The 20,022-nt window shown below is 38.3% G+C and overlaps 1 protein-coding gene across 6 annotated transcripts in view; it reads left to right on the top strand.

Annotated features, from left to right (window-relative positions):
* Positions 1–20,022, top strand: part of LOC131427834 (lachesin-like) — a 268,707-nt gene that overhangs the window by 202,904 nt on the left and 45,781 nt on the right. For all 6 annotated transcript variants that reach the window (XM_058591374.1, XM_058591376.1, XM_058591373.1 and 3 more), the window contains exons 7-8: positions 2,060–2,210; positions 6,965–7,107. In XM_058591374.1, the coding sequence (XP_058447357.1) occupies positions 2,060–2,210; positions 6,965–7,107 (294 nt within the window). The remainder of the gene's footprint in view (positions 1–2,059; positions 2,211–6,964; positions 7,108–20,022) is intronic.

Raw genomic sequence — 20,022 nt, 5'->3', positions numbered from 1 at the left:
TATGTAGGTATGCAACATTTCTGTGCATTCACTTTTCTGAAAAATGGCTGAACTGAGTTTCATACAAAGTTCCTAAATTTTTTTCGAATCCTACTTCCGGAATCAATGAAAAAATTCTTATTTCAAATTACTTCCTCACTTTTCTCAGAGCTGGAGTCACCGATTGTAACAATCTTAGGTGGTCAAAGGTGAAAGGTCTCATTGTCCCATACAAAACTCCCAAATTTCATCCGGATCTGATTTCCGGTTGCGGAATTATAGAGTAAAGTGTGCTAAAAATTTGATAGCGTCACCTAAAGCGACGAACATAAACGAGCCTAATACACCTAATTGTTCATGAAATTATTTTAATAATAGTCGTTTTAAATGTATAATAATTAAGATTTTGGAACTGCAAGACGAATCGAAGATAGAAATTGTACGAATTCTGTTCCTCGAAGTACCATTAATAATGACAAAAACTTTAAAGAGGAACTTACTCTTTAAAGTTTTTGTCATTATTAATGGTACTTCGAGGAACAGAATTCAGAGACCAACATAACGAAAAATAGTTTGTGTGTCCATGAATTAGTATGACGAATAAATTGAAATAGTTTTGAGCCCAACTTTAAAGATTTTTTGGTATCGTCTTCTTCTATGTCAGTTTGAATTTTAAAAACTCATCACCCTGTAATTTCAAAACTGGAAGTCGGAATCGAATAAAATGCATAAATTTTGTGTGGGACCAAAAAATTATTTTAATTTGAATTTTTGTTTATTAAATTCGTTTTGGCTTTCTTTTAACTTTTCTATTTCCGATACTTTCGGAAACGGAATTCGGAAATCGGTGTAGCCGAAGTCAGTCAATTTCGCCTAATGGATTGTTAACCATTTTATTAGATGCGACATTTTTCAAAATCAGTGTAGCCATCTTAGAGAAAACGTAGTGCGCTCGTATTCGTTTTTTGATCCCCCGCTTTAGTGGCTTCCGGGATCGAAAATCGAATACAGATAAAACTGAAATAAATCAAAATCTGTGAACCCGATAAACCCACTAAATTTAAGTGCAGTTTTTACACTAAATACCCTAAATACACCTGAACCGGAAGTCCGATTCCACTGTGATTCATTGTCGACGGACAAATCCTGAGGGAATCGTATTTAAAAACTGATACTTTTCATCGAATAAATGCAGTGCAGACAGCCTTTAGGCCAGCGACAACGATTGATTTAATTTTAGTTCACTGAATCTGTCAAAAGCCAACCTACAATGGGTGTCCGCACAAATATTCGACAGCCACTAGTAGTATGAAACTTGTTAAATTAAGTATAAATTCATTGAAGAATCTGTCTGGTGAAAAACTGTAACATTTGCGAATTACATTTGCAATTAAAATATACGAACAGCATTATTCATTCCCATTTTTACAGCACCCAGCGCTCTCATGTCTAGCCCAGGAGTTACCCCTCGGTTAGCGGTGTCGAAAAAAAATACGTTCAAGTTCAACTAGGAAACGGGATGTCACATTCCTATTTCCTCTCCCGGTAGACGGAAAAAGACGACCGCATGTCCCAGTCTCGGAAGTAATAAAATACGTGAATTGCATTAAAAATTCATCATTCCACAACAAATGCTGGTCCGACGCTCTATGGGACCTATTGCTCGACACCATCCATGTGTCGCTTATTGAGTTCGCTTTGTCATTGGCACCGAATAGCATCAGTTTGTCTTAACAGTTCAAACTTCAAGTAGGTTTAATTTTTTTTTGCAACTCAATTCGACTGTTTGCTGAAATTGATTACTAGTCAACTTTGTTGCGAACCCACGCGGCATAGTAATGAAGCCAGCACCAAAATCGACGCCAGCCGGTTCCAGCATCCAATTGACTGACATATGGCGCCCTGGCAAACAAATTGTTCTGGTGACTTCTGACATTCCTCGGCCGTGTACACACAACTGCACGCAAACGTGAATGTGATGCATTTGATGAACGTGACCTAATACGATTCGCCTAATCGGCATCAGCTGGATGGTGACGATGCATTGTCAGTAATATGTACATTCTCTCTTTTTCATCAGTTCCACCGATGCTCTGGATTCCCCATCAGTTGGTAGGAGTGCCGCTCAATTTCAACGTGACGCTAGAATGTTTCACCGAGGCGCATCCAACGTCGCTCAACTACTGGACCCGGGAGGACGGACACATGATTCACGACTCCAGAAAGTATAGGTAAGTTGGCTTAGTTATCCACAGTCGGTTCCTACCAAACTTTTCTGACGCTCACTCTTGGGAAATTTCAACGTATCAAGCACCCACTTTTCGCATGAATTTTTTGGAACGATATTTTTATAAAACCGCTTACAAATGAAATATAAACAAATGAAACAGTGTATATATATTTAAGTTTGTTTTCAAATAAAAATTGCCAAATAAAAGATGAACAAGTGTTTCTTCTGAACATTTTTAAATATCCACGTAACCAGTGCTGGTGATTGCCGATAATTTGGCTGAAAGCGACATTGTTTACAACATCGTCAATCTGGTTGATGATGCTACAAGAACTCGCTGCCTCTCAATGCATGAACCATAAGAGAATTTTTCTACATTTTTTCGATTCACCTCATACTATGAGTATTTGACGGCCCTTATCAAAATAGATACAGTTTTGCAATGATCGGCGCTGTGTGGAATTTACCAAGAGAGAATCGCAAGTTGACAATTATCGCAGCAAATCAAATCGATGATTCGACTTGATGATTCTCATACTAGGTTACAATTTTTCAAAACCCTTGTGTGAAGCATTCGAAAACATTTTCATAGACAGAATTTATACAAAGGTTATATGCACATAATAATAAGAATAAGCGGCAATAGTTAAATGGTTCTATCGCAATTATCTACTGCCCGTACAGAATCGGATCGCAAAAATGAGAATGAGCGATCGTTTGTTGCTTCAGAGCAGACCCTGTCAGCTTGGAACAAAATCGATCTTCAGTTCAGCAACGCCATCGCACGGCATCATATTTAACATGTCATGTCAATTGTATGGGTGCGCAGTGCTGCTATGGAGTGCATCGAAAATAAGGTATCCACAAATTTTTCTTTCAAATTATGATAAAAAACGATTTTTCATTCAAACTAATAATTGATCTTTTATTGTACGAGGGTAAACTTGAACATAATGAAAACCGGAGGAAATTTCAGTTATTCCTTCACGAATTTTCGAACTTTTGATCGAACGCTCTTCATCACGTTCCGGACAAGTGCTGCATCGCATTTTTTAGACGCTCGAGCCCAAATTTTTTTGAACTCCTGCATGTTCCCAGCTGCCTTACCAGTCTTCTTGAAGACCCTCTTCACGATTGCCCAGTAACATTCGATGGGTCGAAGCTGAGGGCAATTTGGTGGATTGATATTATTCTCCACGAAATGTATACCTTTTTACCCGAAGCCATTTGAGAGAGGTTTTGGCATAGTGAACCGACGCTAAATCCGGCCAAAACAGTGGAGGTGTACTATGCTTCTTATGTTATATAAAGGCAGCAAGCTCTTCTGGAGACACTCAGATCGATAGATTTCTGCATTTATAGTTCCGGTAGTGTAAAAATTGTTGACTTCAAACCACAGGAACATATTGCTTGCCATACCAGTACCTTTCGACCGAATTTCTCCACTTGAATCGACCTGTTCGCATCACTCACATCCTCCCCAATGACAACAGTAAAGTATTGTGGACCTGGAAGGGTTTTTGAGTTCTCCTTTACATAAGTCTCATCGTCCATCAAAACGCATGCATCCGGACACTGCAAAAGACGCGAATACAATTTTCCGGGCTCTTGTTGCAGCTCGCTTCTTCTGTTCTACACTTTATTTCGAGATTTTCTGCTTCTTGTAAGTCTTCAGGTGATTTCGCCTCTTGATACGCTGGATGATTCCGACACTCGTTCCTGCTTTTTAGGCTAAATCACGATTGACATTGATTTGTTCTTCATGATTCTCTAATACCACTTTCTGGTCCAGTTTCGGGTTGGAAGAACCGGGTTTTCTGCTTCTTCCTGGTAGCTCAACCAAAGAATTGTGGTCCCCAAATTTATTACTGATGTTTTTTTTAACATTGGCATGATGAATTCCAAACCGCTTCGCCAATTTTCGCATAGTAATACCCTTCTTACTTAGCCATATGTCCAGAACCTTAACTTTCACTTCCTTTTCAATACGCGACATTTTGAAAACGCAGAATTTCAACCGCACAAACAAGTAAACAAACGAAAGCTGACAACCAAACGCACAGCATGCTGTGATCTGAGCATAAAAAAGTCTATTTTGTGAATTGTGAAACTTTTGACGTCCATTATCTCATTTCGGATTTGCATATTTCATTGCATGAATCTATCAAGATGCTGTACAGGATTCATTTCTACCTTTTAGAAGGACCAAATTGTGGAATTCTCTACAACATTGAGCACAGTTCGGAACATTTATCTCGAACGATTTTCGCACAGCGAAAAGTGCACGAAGCAAACCAAATTATTTTGGATTTTCACTAAACTGATGATTTTTACCTTCGATTTGCAAAGAAGTAATCTTCATAGTTCTTTAGATTAATTTTAGGACCATTAGAATGACTGATTTTACATGATGTTGTCCCTTTTTCGTTTTTCGTTTTCTTTCTCTACAATGCAAACAACCTGAAGCTCTGTTGTATGATGCAATCGCTCTTGTTCGAGTTGAAACTATCAGGTGTACAACTTCCGTCGTTTTCCTATAGGTGGCTGTACCGGCTGAGGCTGTTCAAAATACATAGATGATAATGCCTTTAAAGTGAGTGTGTACAGTGCCTAACGAATTGTCATCGCCGTTTCAGTGATAGTTGTTCTTGTTTTCGTATTATTCACGCTCGAAAATGTCGGTTTATGTGCCCAATTCTCACCATTTGCGGGAAGTTTTACTTTTCTGTTACAATTCGAAAAAATGCAGCTGAAGCGCATCGAATGCTCTCAGAAACTTTCGGTGATGCTGCTCTGAGTAAAAGAACGTTTCGGGAGTGGTTTCAACGTTTTAAAAATGTTGATTTCGATGTCGAAGACAAACATGGTGGTGGAAGAGAAAAAACCTTCAAAGATGAATAACTAGAAGCATTACTTGATGAAGATTCGTGCGAAACCCAAGAAGAGCTTGCCGAATCGTTGGGAGTGAGTCAGTAAGCCATTTCAAACCGTCTCAAGGCCCTGGGTATGATTCAGAAAGAAGGAAACTGGGTGCCGTACGAGTTGAAACCGAGAGACATCGAGCGCCGTCTATTTGTATGTGAGCAACTGCTTCAAAGACAAAATCGTAAGGGGTTTTTACATCGAATCGTAACCGGTGGTTCGATACGATAATCCTAAACGCAGAAAATCATGGGGGAAACCCGGACATGCTACTTCGTCGAAGGCAAAACCGAATATTCACGGCGCTAAGGTGTTGATTTGTATTTTGGTGGGATCAGCTCGGTGTGATTTACTACGAGCTCTTAAAACCGGGTGAAACCATCACAGGAGATCGCTACCGAACGCAACTGATGCGCCTTAGTCGCGCACTAAAAGAAAAGCGGCCACAGCGACATGACAAAGTCATCCTTCAACACGACAATGCTCGGCCTCAAGTCGCAAAAAGGGTTAAAAAGTACCTGGAAACGCGGAAATGAGAAGTCTTGCCCCACCCGTCGTATTCCCCAGATGTCGCCTCTTCTGACTTCCACCTATTCCGTTCGATGGCACACGGCCTGGCAGATCAACATTTTGAATCCTTCGAAGAGTTGGAAAATGGATTGCTTCATGGATAGCGTCAAAAGAGGATCCCTTTTTTTTGAGCCGGGATCCGAAAATTGCCGGAAAGATGGAAGAAAGTTGTCGCTAGCGACGGACAATGCTTTGAATAATACATCACTTTTTCACAATGAAGCTGTTAACTTTGGAAAAAACGGCGGAAGCAAAGTTGTACACCTGATAGCTTTGCGTAAAAACCGCAACACATCCGCTCGCAGTGCCAAATCATGCGAAACTGGTTTAATGCGTCTTCTCGCCGTGACGACCTGAAGGCAAATGAGACCTACGAGCTGAGCGTTTGAGGTTTTTAATCACGCAGAAGGTGCGCTCTCCGATGCTGCTGTTTGAATGCGTCTTCTCGCCTCGACGTCTGGTTCCATCCAACGCACAAGAAGAAATTATCGATTTTCGATCACAGTTCCCCTTTTACAACGTTAAGTTGAAGATATGTGCCTGACTACCTTGAAATCGTCGTCCTTGCGCGAAAAACCCAAGCGAAAGTAAAGAGTTCTTCCATATGGCTAATTTTGAAAAGGCGCCCCATAGTAAAGTAAGTCGCATTCACGACAAAACCATCACAAATAGCTTATTTTCGATACACTCCTTAATATTAAATCGCTGCATTTGTCCAGGTTTGTATCTAGAGGTTGTTCGCATCTAATATTGATCTTTTGAGTATCTTTGAAGATATAAAGGATATATTTGAAAAACTTTACTATATGAAAAATGTGGGAAGGGTTAAAAAATCAATTATTATGAAAGATTTCAATGGTTTCTAATTAGTCACTTGTATAAGTTTTTAGTTTAGTTGCATTCACCATCAACTCTATTTTTGTATTTATTATGGGAACCTTTCAATTGTTTCATTTTTAATGCAATTGTGCTTGGTCGTGTCTTGCATACAATTCTGTAATTTTTTTCTGTTTCTGTTTAATAAAACTTGACTTATTTTATAACGTTTCATAAAGCTCTTCCCTTAAGATGAAATCGCGTGACGAATTGGAAGTGGCAGGCCTAAATAGAAATCCAAACTAAACCCAAATCAAAAACAATACTTATTCATTCCCGATCGGAAATCTTACCCCAGGAGCCTGTTGCATATCCATCAAACTAGTTATAATCGAACTGTCAGTTTCCCGGAAAAGCTTCATGTTTCAATATCCCTTTTATTCACAGGACAGAATCAATGGTGGGCATGCCGGCCTACAAGACGCACATGCGGCTGAACATCTTCAACATCCAGCAGGTCGATTACGGTACTTACAAGTGCGTAGCCAAGAATCCTCGAGGGGAAACCGATGGAACGATCCGATTGTACAGTAAGTACCTTTGTCAGACCAATTTACTATCATCTCTGATCGTTGACCTCTGATTGGCAACCGTTTAAGTGGCTTTCGGAATGAATTGACCTTTCGGCATACAATGCGAGCGTGTTGAACAAGCCAAATTAATTAGTTTGAACTGTTGATCGTTTGCAAACCAAGATTAGTTGTCTGGTGCTCAATTCAAAAGCAGTTCACCATCACCAGCACCGGTCACGCCCCGCTGGTATTCGCCAAACACCCTCGAAACCATTGTGCGAGAAGGTAAAATCAAGTATGGCCATAAATAATGAGTGCTGACAATAACAGCTAGGGAAAATCTCATCATCAGGCAAACAGCTTTGAAAAGGCTTTCAAAGCGCCATTGTTTTCGTCGAATAAATAATTATACAAATGCGGAAGAGCGTATGCATAAGAAATTTGTTTGCCTTCTTGCCGGAAATGTACGTCGTCGGCCCTAGTTGAATAAGATTCCTGGGTACCTCGGAACCACCTCGTTTTCCTTCATCTTCCTCTTCTTCTTCTTCTTCTTCTGCTCCTCCTCACGATATTTAGTATCCTTACACCAGCTGTGAGCTGTGCCGGAGTCGACTTGAAACGATTTTAACGAGGCTATTTCTCCTGGCTTCGATTCAAAAACAGCATGCTGCATACTTGAACATTTGCACCACTCCACTCGCATGTATCTGGGATAGTTAGACCTCTCCGGCCGAATACGACGGCCTTTTGTACAGAGAAATGCTTCCCGACCGAACCGAGCTGCAGCAAACAGATGGGCAAGACTTAATGAAATTTCGTTCGTTTATGTTTCACTGCTGGAGTAACAGTGGCGAGGCAGTCCCATGCCAGGTTCCTCCGCTGTCCCTTTTGGAGTAACCGGCTAATTAACAATAGCAACAATGCACAAATTTATATGCACAATCAATGCCACCGTTTGTTAAAGGCCAACAATATCGGGATTTGAATTTATGATTCAATATCAGTAATTAAAACTGTCAACAAATTAAGGGTACCATGGTAAGCCCGTTGGATGAGTTATGCGACAACGGTAGCCCCCTCTCTCTCTTTGTCACTCATATTGTAACAAGAACGGATTGTTTGATTGTTTACTGCCTACCAATTTACATTTATTTGCATACTTGAAAGTGATAAGCATATGACATTATAATCGACCGACGGAATTGGTTTAACCGATCGTTTAAATGATTTATTTGGAAAGCATTCGGTCGTAAAGGCCGTGGGCGCTCGCACTCGGTGTCGAAAATTGAGTGAGGTGTGGAACGTATAATTGATGTATTGAATATATTCACGCACAACTCTGATGGTGCTTCATGCATAAAAATTTGGTTATCATCGAATCCTAACAACTATCAACAAACTTCATTTGTAATAATGTTATTTTACTGTTTCGATATATTCTAACAACATTCACGACTCTACGTGCTACTCAAACGCCACACTAGAATCCATTAAATATACATCTGATGTCACTCATTAAAAATGTCCACCTTTTGAAATTAAAAACTTAGCAAACATAAACAGTGAAAGTGGGTGCTTAATTAACAATATTCTACGTTAAATGGCTTCGCATCAACAACTCTAGCTTACCATCCGTGCGATGTCAAAACCAAGGAAGTCTTATTTTTTGCTACAACAGCATCACGTGAAAGAAAAAATCACCACCATATTTTCATCACCCAACCGTCCTCCATCAACTCAAGAAAGCGTTGATAATCCTTCGACGTTCGGCCGACCGACCGCCACTTGACGATAATGATAACCATCATAATGATGACAAAGGTATGCAAAATCATGCCCACCCCCACCCATCAGCAGCAATAACAACATCAACAATGACGACGACACGACAATCAGTCACAATAGACAGCTTCGTCTCTGACCTCTTCCGCCATTGCAGGCCGCGTTCATCTCCAACCGACCGACCCGATGGACTGCTCACCTTTTACACCAATAATAGAAACTGGGCCGCCGCCACCCCCAACCGGGATGACAACGATAAAGAGCGAAAGTTGACAGAAAAAGGGACACCGAAAAGCTGCCGAGCAGTCTCTACTGTAATGAAAGATTCATTTTCCACAACCGCCCCCGCCGATGCTTTAAACGATAAAGTGATCATTCCACGGAGTGGTCGGTCAGTTTGAAAAGAATGGAAAAAGTGACTTCTTTGTTTGACTATATTCTCAACATAAATTATAATTTATGGGGTTTTGCTGGGGTGACTGGTCTTTGTACTCGCTTAGCAGTGTTGCCGGAAGCAGATGTCTTCAGGAAATTGATTTTATTTGTTTTCCGTATTTTATTCGTAGCATCAAACTAATTTCAACAGTTCGAAATTTTGTTGACCGATATTGTAAACGTTGAATGTGAAAATCCATATTCATCCAACCTATTTTTTTAAATTCTAGCGCTTCTTAATCCAAGACTCCAATGACATTCAATTCGTGAGAAAATTACACCGAACACCCTATTACTAGTTGCTCGGAATAAACCAAACGTATCAGTGCAGTGTATCGTGAATACAACGTACCCACGCATCACCTATTCATTGACTTCAAAGCGGCATACGACACAATCGATCGAGAACAGCTATGGCAGATCATGCACGAATACGGTTGCCCGGATAAACTGGCGCGATTGGTCAAATCAACGATGGATATAGTGATGTGCTACGTCCTAGTATCTGGGACGGTCTCGTGTCCCTTCGAATCTCGGAGAGGGCTTGTGACACGTAACCTTGAGAAGATGACGGAAACCTACATCAGACTGAAAGCTAAAGCTAGGCGTGTCGGATTGGCCATAAATGCGTCAAAAACAAAATTCATGAGAGGAAGAGGCTCTAAAGAAGAAACACTACGTCTCCCACCACGAATATTGATAGACGGTGACGATATCGAGGTGGTTGACGAGTTTGTGTATTTTGGCTCACTGGTGACCGCCAACAATGACACCAACAGAGATATATAGAGACGTTTTTTTGGCAGGGAATCGTGCGTACTTTGGACACAGAAAAACCCTTCGATCGAGAAAAGTACGCCACCGCACGAAATTGACCATCTACAAAACGCTAATTAGACCGGTTGTTCTCTATGGCCACGAGACCTGGACTATGTTGGCAGAGGACCATCGCGCCCTCAGTGTTTTTAAAAGAAAGGAGCTGAGAACCATCTATGGCGGAGTGCAGATGGAAGACAGAACGAGGAGATGGCGTATGAATCACGAATTGCAACAGTACGGACAGCAGAAATCGGACGTCTACGATGGTCTGGGCATGTCTGGGATGTCGTACGACAGCCCAGTGAAAATAGTTCTTGAATCAAATCCGACTGGTACAAGAAGAAGAGGAGCGCAGCGAGCAAGGTGGGTCGATCAAGTGGAGGGTGATCTCAGAAGCGTCCGTGCCTTGAGTGGCTGGCGACAAGCAGCCATGGACCGAGTTATGTGGAGATGTATTCTTGATACAGCAAAGGACACCCCAGGCCAATAGCCTATAGGGCATCAGTGCTGGAAAAGAAAAAGTTATTGTTAGAAAAACTTTTTTTCCATTACAATGCCCATCTTACTACATATGGAAGGTTGACTGGGACCATAATTATCTACATTGGGACAAAATTTCGTTCAAATAAAGAATGGTGTTCTTATGTAATTTGACTTGAAATTTTTAAGATCGATTTTTTCAGTTTAGGGTTCGGTAATTTTTTCTGTATTTTTATTCTAAGATAAGTCCAACTTTTTGAACATGAACATCGAGAAAGTTTCATTCAAACCTGAGAAATTGCTGCCAAATCCGAATAAGATTTGACTCGAAATTCCGCTATTCATATCCTACACTGAAAAAAACGGTATTCATAATTTAAAATAGATTTTCAAAAAAACATCGAATTTATGATATTTTGTCCCAACATAAATAATTATATTCCCTACCAACCTTCCATACATTGTAAAATGGGCATTTTGAAGAAAGAAAACAAAAAAAAACTTTTCTTATTCAGCACTGATACTTTTGAAAATATCGGGCAACTAGCAATAGGGTATGTGGTGTAATTTTCTAACAAATTCAGATACACTAGAATCTTGGATGATAATGACTTTCAGTTTAGTTTAGTTTCCGATAAAAAGATAATTCAAACGAAAGGTCTTATGGTTAAATAGACCTTTCGTTTGAATCTAAGGTCCTGTTATTAAATTTCATCCCGATCCGACTTCCGGTTCCGGAATTACAGGGTGATATGTGCAAATCTATGAGAAAAAGCGCACTCAATTTTCTCGGAAATTTCTTTACAAACTAAGATGTGAATAAAAGGTCTTGAAATTCCTTAAAAAATCTGATCCAGATCCAACTTCCGGTTCCAGTATTACAGTGCGATAACTGAAAATTTTTGATTTCCATGAGTATTGTTTCACAAGTAATCGCGAAAAAAATCGCAAATGATTTTTTTTGTTCGAAAGGTGACGTTTATGCGGAGGTTTTAGGCTATATTACATAAGTAAAATCCTTCGGGAAAGTGGAGAAAATCTTGAAAAATGTTTTGTATGGACTTGGAAATTTTCCGCTCAATGCATGCTGGATCTTCGATGATTGTTTGGCGCATATCGAGTTGTGTAATGCTTGCCCGCTGGAGAGCAAAAATGAATACTAGATTATTAATAAAATCGGTTGGCGCCAAACGAGCACGTTATTTTATGATTTGTTGTTTTCTTAAAATTCTTGAACGTTCATCCAAAAACAGCAAGATTTGAATTGTTCAATGGAACAACTCCATTTGAATCTAAAGGATGTTTTATGTTTTTTTCGGCTTAAATTTTACATAAGCATTACCAATTCACCTGTTTGAAACGATTCATCGACTTTTTCACAAACTGAAAAATTGCTGACATTCATTTTATCATGACCACACTCTTCTGATACCGACTTTCACACAGGTCGTTTGAATATTCTGATTTTGTTAGTGTTTGAAATAATTTCCATTCAAAGATAATTTTTCAGCGGTACGAAGCTCGCCTGGACAGCTGTAGGTACAGAAATAAAGAGAACAAATGCAGAACGCACAGGAACAAGTACAGAACAAATTCTGAAAATACTAAAACAAGTGCAAAGAGGACAGGAACATGTAGAGAAAGCACAGAAATGCAGAGTACTGAAACAGGTACAGAAACTGATACATACAATTCAGAAACAAGAGCAGAAAGAACAGGAACAGGTTCAGAAAGTACAACAATAACTACAGAAAGTACAGGAGCAAAAGCAGAAAAAAAGTTATAATTTAAAAGGTTAATGGCAAATGTTATCGAGGGAACGATTCCAATAATACCAGCTGACATGTCATTCAAATTTAAACGTAAATTTTCCCGTCCGTTTAGCTTTCATATTACCGCCAATAAAGCATAAGAGTAATCGTAAGGAGTTCGTGTCATGAAGTTTTAATTTTTACATGGACAATTGTATGTTGCCTGTTCGCGTCTTGGTAAATCATCGGTTTGACATACTTTTACCGAAAATGAAGAAACAAAAAATGTTTTTTTATCGCAGAGCAGCTATTCTCAACCTGTGGTCCGCGATATAAAAAGGCTTCGTTTTATGGACAATAACCATGAAAATTGATTGGAAAAAGTATTGATTTATTCACATCTAACCTAATATTATTGCGCTACGAAGTGTGTATGGGCCCGCTAGTTCGATATATAAATCTACTGCGGGACTCCGGTTTCCGTTTCCAAAAGTAGCGGTAATAGTGAAGAAAAGCTAAAAAAACGGAACTCACCTCGATTTCTCAGCAACGGTTAAACCAATTTTCACAAATCATGATTCAAATTAAAACTTTCCTTGTCTTAAAAGATACTGTACAATTTCATCCAAATTCGACTTCCGGTTACGAAATAAGATGGCGACGAGTGTCAAAACTTTAAAACTGTCATACAAAATAATGCAAAACCGGTACGTGCTTTTACGGAAGAAGGAAATTCCATCGCCTAGCAGGGTGCATGCAGGGTTGCATATTTAAATCTAAATTAACTTGACATGAATGTTTACAAATTGAAAAGGTTATGGAAGTTTTAAGAAAGTTCTTATTTTATTCAAGTTTAAAAGAAAAAAAAACCATAAAGAGTCTTCTAATGATGTTTCTGAAAATAAAAGTAATATGAAAAAAAGCACCACCACTAGGTGGATTAAAAACGGTTTTTCCATAAAAGTACTCATCGTGCAATGTATGAACGGTTGATAGGGAACATAATCACATATCGTGGGACAGAATTTTATCAAAATCAAAAATGTTTTTTTTTATAAATCGATTTAGAATTTTTAAGTCAGTTTATTTTTCCAGTGTAGTACTCAATAAGGATTTTTTTTTATTTTTTTATTCAAAAATTTGACTGATTTAGTACTAACTAGTACAACACTTTTTTGTATGATTTGTCATTTTCCGACAACAACTATTTTAAAAAAATTGGTAAAAGAAAGTTTGGAGTCTTGATCAATTTTGGAAAATAAAGTATTCAAAGTGACTTTTTATGACGTCTACATGTCCAGAAAGTTTCATTTGAATCTGAAAGAGTGCTGCTAACTGCGAATACGATTTGCCGCGAAATTCGTTGATGCCTGTTCTTATTCCACCTTGTAGAGTAATTATACCTCTCTCTTATTTTTCAAACACTGGCATCAAACTTTTCACTTTTTTCATTGAGCAAATTTCAACGCAAATTCAGATTCATTCGGATTACATCAGATTGATTCGGGTAATTCACGAAAACAAACTTCAACGTTTACGTCGTTTATTCATTCTAAAGCAAAAATATTTTTAAACTTGATCATTGAAAACATAGAATACGGATAAAAAAATTCCATTTGTTATATACGTCACTTATATCATTACAATTCCAGAACCGATTTGACGGTTACGTCACATATAAGATTGCATCTCACGAACGGGTATTGATCAATTGTTCAATACGTTTATTGATCATTAATTCAATATTAGCGCACCTAAACTTGTTAATATCGGTCGAGCTATCTCTGAGAAAATTGAGCAAAAAAAAGTGCGCTTGGTAGAATACGTCACTTGTACCATTTTATCTCCAGAGCAGGAGTTCATAGCCACTTGATTGTCAAACTTTAACTTGAATCTCAAATTCTAGAAATTGAGCACACACATGCACAAACAATTCTATATTTTGTCTAAAAATTACTCGGATCTCTTGGTTATTTTTGAACTAAACGAATACTTCGTTTAAAACACAAAACTTGCGGTAAATCTGATAATAAAAATAGCTCGAAGTGGTGAACTTTAAATTCAACACATGCCGCTCATCTCTTATGCAAAATAACTTTTTTTATTTCGCGATAACCAATTGACAAGTCGTCGTCGATAGAATTCTTTAAAATAAGTTAAACTCCGTTCAGTAAGAAGTACGAAGAAAAATGAGGATAGTCTGACGGAGCTATACCCGGAGAATACGACGGGCACGATAACATTTCCCAGTTAAGACCATTCAATAAAATCCTCACCAGCTTAACGATAGGAGACAACGGTACGTCTTCGGCCCCATTCAGGACATATTTTGATCAACGCTTGAATCAAATTGATAATTTGAACTAGGGGTTTTCGGAACTCCGATTCAAAGTCTATTATACCAGCAATTCTATGCCTTTCCTAAAAATTACTCCGATCACTCGGTTATTTTTGACATTATTTCATTGAGATGTTGATTCTCAAAATGTTGATTGAAAACACAAAACATGCGGATAATCTTGAATAATAAATTCGAAGTATTGACCTTTGAATTCAACACATGCTACTCATCTCTTAGGTAAAATAACTCATTTTATTTCCCGATAACCATTTGACAAGCCGTTGTCAATAGAATTATTAAAAATAATCTAGGCGGAACTGGGGGCAGTTGGGTGGGTTAAGGTTATTCGGAACAAAGTGGACCCCTTTCTCTGCATACCATTCTAGAACGATTTTACTGTAATGACAGCTTGCACACTCTGGCCAAAACATTACGGGATGGTCGTGGGATCGAATGAACGGCAAAATTCGTTTTTGGAGACACTTTTTTTGGTATAGCTCCGATGTCATTGTCTTATTTGTAACGAAAACTTTCGTTTTTTTTTTGCCACAGCTGCAAATGCCCTGTTAAATCATAAATTTTCTTGCAAATTTGTCGGCAAAATCAAATTTAAATTTGGCTGAAACATCCCCCCAAGCCGTTGTCAAGTAAAATTGAACATTTTTGAACAATTTTTTTCTTCATTCAATGACAAAAATAGTTATTTATTCATTTGAAAAGTTTCGTGTAATTCGAAAAAGAACTTGAGTTTCAGAAAGTATTACAATGAAAAGATAGAAAAATATTTATGTAACTAAAAATAGAATAAAAAATTCGAAATATTTCACGAACATGTTCGTAGATACTAATACTACAAAACAACAACATCGGTTACCTCATGAAAAATAGGGGGGGCTATTTCAAAAATTTTTACTGTTTTGCTTTTCTGAAACCCGTAGTACTGTCGGAAATTCGAATCGAATTGTAAAAAAATTTCTTTCTTATTCTTATTTGATTTGATGACTTCTTGAATTATACAAATACACCGTAACGCACCAAGCAGCACATTGTCATTTACTGTCTTAATGGTCTCGTTAACAATTTTTCAGCATACCTTTCGTTGGAAACATTTTCCAGCTTCGGTTTGATCGCTTCGACAGATCCCACATTCATCATGTCAACCGATAACCGGTTGTCAAGATCCTCTCAGTCACCTTTCACTACGGTTGGCGCCTGATAGATAGTGGTCCATTTCGTGTGCAACGATGTGCGTGTGTGCGATGGTTCGATTGTGAGTTAGGTCTTGACACTGGTACATTAGCCACCAATGGAGAAAGAAACCCCGTTCATCACAAAAAAAACCTCCCTAAAAGGATGTTAACCAAACAGAAAAGTTTTTGTTTCCCTTGCACACTTCCGAAAAGTGGTCCGACAGTGGAGTCGTGCTCGAGCTTGTACCGTAGAAAAAGGTTACCAAGCGCCCTGACACCTATCTATTTGGAAAAACATTAATTTTTACCGCTCAAAAAACATAATATCATCATCCAAAATGAATATTTCAGCAACGCGAACGTCGAACAAGCGGAAATCTGCAATGAAACGAATCCCGCCGCGTTTGGCTTGTGGCGATTCTTTTAGAAGCATCCCACGGGTAACTGCCATCCGCGTACGGTGCGATAGACGATGCTTACTTGGTAGCTACGCAAATTTATTATGCAAAACCATTTCCCGAGGGAATTGTAGGATGGAATCTACCCCAGTAATGCAAGCTGAAAGACGGTGGCTGTGATTTCTGCTCTCAGTCTGAGGACAGGGGGGGAGGGGGTGGTTGTAGGAAAACAGTGGCAATATTCCGTTCCTTTCAGAGCCCAAATGGTAAACCCAAAGTTAAGGAAAGAAGTAAAATTGACGATAGTATGATAACGAACAGTCTGGAGAGAAAGAAATATTCAACTTTAATAACATCTTATCGACGTCCTGGTACTGACCAACTGATTGGTTGGAAAACTCCGATGGGAACTTTTCCTAGTTTGAAGTGTAGTTATCGGTGCGGTTAGTGACGTCTCGAGACGTACTTTTGATTTGCTTTGCGTACTTCGAAATGATCTTCTGATTGGAATAAATTGGGTGACAGAATGAATAGTTCTGTACCGTTATAACTTACTTCAACTCAAATGAAATCCGCCATCGAACTATCTAATGCTATCTTCCGGCTTGTGTTGAATATAATTATCTCGATTAGATTTTTGTTCATGAACATCAGTGCTTGTTTTGTTGTTATATTAGGTTGTCTGCAACCTGCTTCGAATCTGCTAACGTGCGTGTTGACTTGCGCTCGACTCGATGTAGGACAAAGGAAACATGATTATTACCACACATCCTTACACCGGCTACGGTTTCAGATATCGCGCAATCTAATAAACTGTGTTATTTCCGGTATGCTGGTGAGTGCTGAGCTATAGACCGATGTTGCATTACAGCTGCGCTCACATTTTGCAACTAGACCTTATCCAGTACTCCTGTTTAATTATGATAGATAGCGCATATTTCATAATTGCTTTGCATATCCCTAAAGGCCCTTGGGACTTAGTTGCAAAGAAACACGATCACACATGTTATAATTCTAAATAATTTAAATAACTTTTAAACGCTACTATAATTGCAGTGCAATTAGTACTTTTAGTACTTTTCAAATCATTGAACGTGATATTCTATGCTTTTGAAAATTAACCATTAAATGAATACTTCTCCACGGTCTGCATTTTCATATCCGTTTTACCTCTAGTCTCGTTTTATTAAAAAAACATATAAATTAGTTCTCAATTTTTTTAATATTGCTAACCATAACGGATTTTATCAACGAATTTTGAAAAGTAAATGACAATGATTTGTAGAGAGCTAAACCAAACGGATGTTCAGTGCATTGATATTGTTTACTTTTTCTTTTGCAACGGTGAATAGCTCAAACTAAATATATACTGAAGTCTTTTTTTTACGTGGAGGATCTGCGAAAAAAAAACGAATAAATTGGAAAATTTGCAATAAAAACGTCACGTATATTCGAAAATCCGCGTAGACAAATCGCGTAACTTCAGCAATCCGCGTAAAAACGCGCGGCTTCAGAAATCCGAGCAAAAAAACAGCGTAACTTCGAAAATTTGCATTAAGAATCGCGTGATTTCGTAAATCTGCGTGAAAACCTCGTATCTTCGAAAATCCGCGTAAAAAAAATGCGCCCTTCTAAAACTTCTGAAATTCGTGTAAGAAAACGGTGGTTTCGGAAATTCACGTGTAAAAAACACGTAACGTCGGAAATTCGCATTAAAAAATATGTAACCAGCAGTGTTGGTGATTGCCGAAAATTTGACAGAAGCTGCTATATTGCTATCTATATTGTATACAACATTTTCAATCCGGTAGAAGATGCTACAAGAACTCGAGTCTCTCAATGCATGAACCGTGAGACAATTTCACTACATTTCTTCGCTTCACTTTATACTCTAAGTATTTCACGTCCTTAAAAAAAATTACAGTTTGATAATAATCGTTGTTGAGTGGAATTTCCCAAGAGAGAATCGCAAGTTGACAATTATCCGTCTCTCTTTGATGGTACTGATTCAATCGTGTGAAGAGTTGCCAGTGAGCGTTCTTTGATACGATAAAAGCCATCCTTGGTAACCAGGGATATCCACGTAGAAAAACGCCTGACCTCGGAAATTCGCGTAAAACACTCGTAGCTTCGAGAAACTGCGTAAAAAACTCGTGATGACGAAAATACACGTGAACAAAACGCGTTCTTCTGAAACTTCTGAAATTTAGGTAAAAAAACGCGTAGCTTCGAAAATTCAAGTGAAAAACACGTTACTTCGGGAATTTGCATAAAAAATTCGAAATCCGCGTAACTTCGATAATCTGTGTACAAAAAACGCGTAACTTCGGAAATTTAAGTGAAAAAAAGCGTAGCTTCAAAATTCGCATGGAAAATCGCGTAATTTTGGAAATCCGCGCATGAAAGCTTCGAAAATTGGCGTAAAAAGCACATAACTTTAAAAATCTGCGTAAAAACTCGCAACCTCTGAAATCCGCGTAAACAAAACGCGTACTTCTAAAACTCTAAAACGGTAACGTGTAACTTCGGAAATTCACGTGAAAATATGAAGCGTAACTTCGTAAATTCTCCTAAATAATCGCGTACCTTCGGAAATCCGCACATAAAAACGTGTAGCTTTGGAAATCCGCGTAAGAAAGCGTAGCTTCAGAAACTTTAGAAATCTACGTGAACAAAACGCGTACTTCTGAAACTTCTAAAGATCGCGTAAAAAGCGCATCGCTTCGAAAATTCACATGAAAAAACACGAATACTTCGGAAATTCGCATAAAAATCGCGTGACTTCGGAAATCCGCGCATAAACACGGAAAGACCGAAATTAGCATTTTGGCGAAAAAATTAGTTGATTTTCTGATTTTAGTTAGTTATTTTTTGAGACAACTAAAAAAATCTTACTTTTGCTAATTTAGATTTTTGATTCTAATTCTCTTAATAATAATAAAATATTTGTTGAAATGGCTATTTTTTTTAGTTGAATTCACCAAATAAACGTGCTGTCATTTCTTAGCTAAGGCACGCTTCATATCCATTCAACTAATTTTTTTGCTGAGTTAGAGAAATAAAACCAACATAAATGGTTGAATTGGTTTCTGCAATTAGCAGCTATATGGCGCTCGTTAACACCGTAATGACTACTAGCCACTAGATGGCACACTACTACCGAAAAAAATTTCAGTCGCGGTTATCTTTTCTATATTTGCAGGTATAAATACGATGTTGTATTGGAGAAAAAGACATAAGCGAAACATAAGCTTCTTTTTGAAAAATTTTACTTCTAAATCGCTGTTTTCTTCATTCGACTTCGCGAAATCAGCTCTCTCACTGAAAACTTCGAGCACTCGGAAAACAAAAACCGAATACAAGTAATACACCGGACGGCGTCGCCCGGCAGGTTAGAAGATACTAAAAATATTCGATAATACAATTAGAGTGCAACATTCGAAACTCACTTCACTGTTTCGCGTAAAAACATTATTACCCACAATCGCTTCAACTGCGCACAAATTCTGAATAAATACACTTTCCACTAACAGTTTACGTCATTTTTACATATCGGTTTAGAAATTTATATAGGGATATATCGTAACACATGCGAAAAACATCTAAACAATTTGCGAGCAGCTTCAACAAGACTGTCCCTTTTAGCTTTTTAATGGATTGTTTTGCTTTGACACTGCTGTCCTTCAGTAATGACGGTGATAGATAAATAGAATCAAAGTTTCTGATTTTAATAACGA

Source organism: Malaya genurostris, chromosome 2 (assembly GCF_030247185.1).
Source record: "Malaya genurostris strain Urasoe2022 chromosome 2, Malgen_1.1, whole genome shotgun sequence".
NCBI classification, from domain to species: domain Eukaryota; kingdom Metazoa; phylum Arthropoda; class Insecta; order Diptera; family Culicidae; genus Malaya; species Malaya genurostris.
The sequence above is the reverse complement of the archived record's forward strand: the minus strand, read 5'-3'. Positions and strand labels throughout refer to the sequence as shown.